At 31.7% G+C, this 4315-nt stretch overlaps 1 protein-coding gene across 1 annotated transcript; it reads right to left on the reverse strand.

Moving 5' to 3' along the window:
- On the reverse strand, positions 1682–3895 carry LOC104746764 (calmodulin-like protein 11). The gene is made up of 3 exons (XM_010468285.2): positions 3501–3895; positions 3333–3413; positions 1682–1984 (listed from the first exon to the last, which is right to left on the reverse strand). Exons 1-3 carry the CDS (start codon positions 3759–3761, stop codon positions 1847–1849), a joined length of 480 nt encoding a protein of 159 aa, XP_010466587.1. The 5' UTR covers positions 3762–3895; the 3' UTR covers positions 1682–1846.

Raw genomic sequence — 4315 nt, forward strand, 5'->3', positions numbered from 1 at the left:
CTCCTAAGTTTGATCATAGCTTCAGAGTTTGGTCACATTGTAACAGTATAGTGAAATCTTGGATATTGAGATCTGTTACGAAGTAGTTCTACAAAAGTCTCCTTCGATTCAATGATGCAGAAATTTGGAAGGACTTGATGACTCGTTTTCACATTACCAATCTTCCACGCTCTTATCACTTAACACAATAGATTTGGGCTCTGCAACAAGGATTGATGAGTTTATCTCAGTATTACACTACTTTGAAAACGCTATGGGATGATTTGGATGGAGCAGATTGTACAAACACTTGTCAGAATTGCAGATGTTGTAAAGCTAATAGTAGCAAATGGCAGATGTGTGACTCTGGAGTGAGTTTGGTGTGTTTAGGGAAGGAGATCTGACTTGGAGTTTCGAGGAAAACGATGCTCAGCAGTTGCGTCGAGCGACGCAAGGAGTGTGTCGGTCGATGCAAATGCGAGGACGGCGCGAGAAACCTAATGAGCATCAATCGACGCATGTGGAGGTGTCGCTCGATGCGAATTAGGTTTTTTCGGGAATTGTCGAGCAGACGTTGATCGACACAAGGAGTGTGTCGGTCAATGCAACCTTCGCCATGTGTTAGTGTCGATCGACACCAGGAGATTCTCAATTGGTTGTGTGTATAGCCCAGTAGATGGGAGGATTGTCTCTTTGTATGTTTATGACAGTACTCATGCATCTCAATTGTTGTTTGTGGTGTAGGTAAAGACAAAGTATGATTGTGGAATTAAGGCAATGAAGAGGAAGATGTTCTAGTGGCTCATTGATGTATTGTTTGGTTTCTGTTAGGTTGCTAGAGATAAGTCATTAGAGTGTTGCCTAGGTTGCTGGTTATTTGATTCATGATATTTGCTTCTAGATTGTTGGTTTAAGATTTGTAGACATCTTTGATATTGATTATTTAATCTACTAAAATGTTTGTTAGATAATTGTTGGTTTAATATTTGGTATTTTCGGCTGTTTGATTTAAATGATGTTAGGATTAATAGTTAGTACGAGATCAGTAGTTTAATAAAGTATATAAAAAATGGGTCACGTATGTTTCAATAGTCCACTGCGTAACTAAGTCCACAACTATAATGGTTGGTTGCATTTTGTCTATAACCTTATGAAAATTTAAGAAAAACAGCCTCTAATATTTTTTACATAGACTTGAAATAACAATTGTCAATACCTTGAAGAGGATAGAATAAAACTGAAAACTGTAAATAATGTTAAAAAAGCAAAAGAAAAGAAAAGAAGAGTATAAATATAAAATTTCTTCGTCAAAGTTGCATAAATTTTTTTAGACAAAACTTAACATCAACCTAATATTACAAGAATGAAAATATAAAAGACTCCAATTTCTGAGGTTTATGAATTTAGTATGATGATGATTGTACCAACCACCAAGTAAGGGTTTTATATTTTCTCTCAAGTGTCTTAATACTTTGATTAAAACTAAAATCTCGAACGAAAAAATATGATTAGCGTCATACACTTTTTATAGGAAAATTTACATAATATTATGCACTATGTAATAAAAACAATCTTGATTTTTGTTCTATTTACCATACATAAAATAGCCAAAGAACATATAAGTACCCAATCTGATTAACCTTTTCAATACACTGCTAAAAAACAATTAAAAGAAATACACTATACACATAAAATACTTATATATTAAGAATCAGTGAATCACATTGATCCCAAAATAATATATTTGTGTCATTGAATATGAAAGGTAGCTTAAAATTACTTTAATGGAAAGGTGAAATTTGATAATCTGACAAGGATTAAATTTTTTATAAAAGATAATACAATGTAAAACTGATTTGATTAGGTTTTAGCCATTGGTCATCATCATCCTGACAAATTCATCATAATTGACTTGGCCATCACCGTCCAAATCTGCCTCTTTTATCATTTGATCAACCTCTTCATCAGTTAGCTTCTCCCCAAGATTGATCATCACATGCCTCAGCTGTAATCATATACCAAAATTACAGAGATTATACTCCCTCTGTCCCATAAAGATTGATGTTTTAGGATATTTTTTTGTTCCACAAAGATTGATGTTTTGTACACTTCAAGAAGTAATCATTGAAAATATTTAAAATCTTGAATTGTTATTGGTTTAAAATTAAATAATATTTTTTTAATCAAAGAAAAAAATATATTTAAACTTACTAATCATTGTTTTCTTAAAATGTGTAATCTCCCAAAACATCAATTTTGGTGGGACAGAGGGAGTATATTATAAGTACTATTTAGTACTATTATTAACTAATGATGTTTGTATTTACACATAGATCATGGCTAATGCACAAGAAAATTTTTTGTGTTTATAAAAGTTAAACCATACATACATATATAAATGAATGTGAAAAGAATATATAAACATACTGTATTATTTACACTAGGTGAGACATGTGCTCTGCCCAATAAACCAATAGAATCATAAACACAGTTTACTACGATGTTATTCACTATTTTAAAATATTTCTTTTAACCTCGTTATCTCCAAAAAGTCATATTGCCAGCTAGCTCGAAGCCTCAAATAATTTGGCTTTCTACGACGCAAGGCAGACACTTTTTAATTAATTAACATGCTTAATTAAGTATGAATAAAACACCTAAGGATCTCTTGTAAAACTCAAAGCATCGTCTAGACTTGTGATCTGATATATTTTCATTGATACAAAAGATTCCAACCTTGATTTAGTTATCTATTCTTTTCCTCCTTTATCTAATCAAATGAACTCATTGCTAATAAAGAATTATTATACGAATATAGAGAATATAAATTTCGAGTGAGTGTATACCACTCAAGTAGAGCATAACAAATCTATATTTTTCTTAAGAAAATTGGTTAATATAACAAAACTAGACAAAATATATAACCCACTATTTATACTAAATTAGTATACAATCAGTCATAACTCATAACTCATATTGTTAGATACAATACAATACAATCAGTCATAACTCATAACTCATAAGTAAATACATATTTTATGCTTCCAATCATTAAATTTAAAACATAGTTAGACCGCACGTACGATAATTGGAGTGTTATATATAACGCATCTAATTGATTTTGTTCCATTATAGTACTCAATTGAAGCATATCTAATGTTATAGAGATACATAGCTAGTAATTGCAACAAAAAAAAACATAAATATGCTTTAAATTTTTGTGTATAACTAAAGAAATTAAAAGATTTGTCCAAAAAATAAAAATAAATAAAGAAACTAAAAGATTTGCAAAAAGTAAAGGAAAAAGGAGTATATAGTTATAATCAAGAGAAGAAAGGGTAATAGTTATATACCTCACTGGCAGAGATGTAACCATTTTGGTCTTTGTCAAACACTTTGAATGCTTCTTTGAGCTCTTCGTCTACATCAGTTTCCTATAACGAAAAAAAAAAAAAACTCAGTGAAGAACAAAAAACCAGTATAATTAATTGATGTAATCTCCTATAAAGTTATAATTAAACCTGGATTTGGTTGGCCATGAGGTTGAGAAACTCAGAGAATTCGATGGTGCCGTTGCCATCCGAGTCGATCTCAGTGATCATATCTTGAAGCTCTTGTTCGGTAGGGTTCTGATCCAACGAGCGGATGACAGTGGCAAGTTCATCAGCAGTGATGCAACCATCACCATCTTTGTCGAAGAGACAAAAGGCCTCTTTAAACTCCGTTATCTGTTCTTGCGTCAGTTCTTGTTGTTTTTGTTGTTGTTGTTGTGTTTCTTCCATCCAACTAATTCAGAGAGAGAGAACAAAAAGAAGAGAGTAGAGAGAAGAGCAAAGAGAGAAGAGAGAAGAGCGAAGAGAGCTTTGAAGGTCTTTCAACTCTCATTCTATTTTCCTTATTTGTAGAAGTCTTTGCTTTAGACTTTCTTGCTTTGGACTCATTCACTTTGTTTTACTTCTTTTCATTAAATTTATTTGGAATTTTTATTCTAGTCACATTACTTTAAATGTTAATTTCCTTCAAAAGAGTTTTATACATGATTTTTCATTTATATGAAAAAAATATCTTAAATGATAGCTTATGCGAAACGAAGAAAGTAGTATGCATATGGTTGTGACTTGTGACTTGTGAATGATGTAATTTGTAACAATAATTAGCAATTGCATACAATGAAGTACTGTGTGTAATTTGTAAAATATAAATGGGTGTGGGTTTCGACAGCTGTAAGAGTAGATGACGAGGAGACAAAGAGCATTGAAATTGGTAGACCAAAGCAACTGAGTTACGGGAAAACGTGTCGATCTCTTTTTTCTTTCTTTCACTATTTTAGGCTTTT

This window comes from Camelina sativa, chromosome 15, assembly GCF_000633955.1.
Source record: "Camelina sativa cultivar DH55 chromosome 15, Cs, whole genome shotgun sequence".
Taxonomy (NCBI): Eukaryota; Viridiplantae; Streptophyta; class Magnoliopsida; order Brassicales; family Brassicaceae; genus Camelina; species Camelina sativa.

Bases quoted from the DNA above. Each gene is read 5' to 3' on its own strand.
- LOC104746764 (XM_010468285.2), bottom strand. From the start codon at position 3,761: ATGGAAGAAACACAACAACAACAACAAAAACAACAAGAACTGACGCAA. The intron at 3,414-3,500 runs GTTTAATTATAA...TTTTCGTTATAG, and splicing joins TCATGGCCAACCAAATCCAG to GAAACTGATGTAGACGAAGA. The intron at 1,985-3,332 runs GTATATAACTAT...ATATGATTACAG, and splicing joins GTTACATCTCTGCCAGTGAG to CTGAGGCATGTGATGATCAA.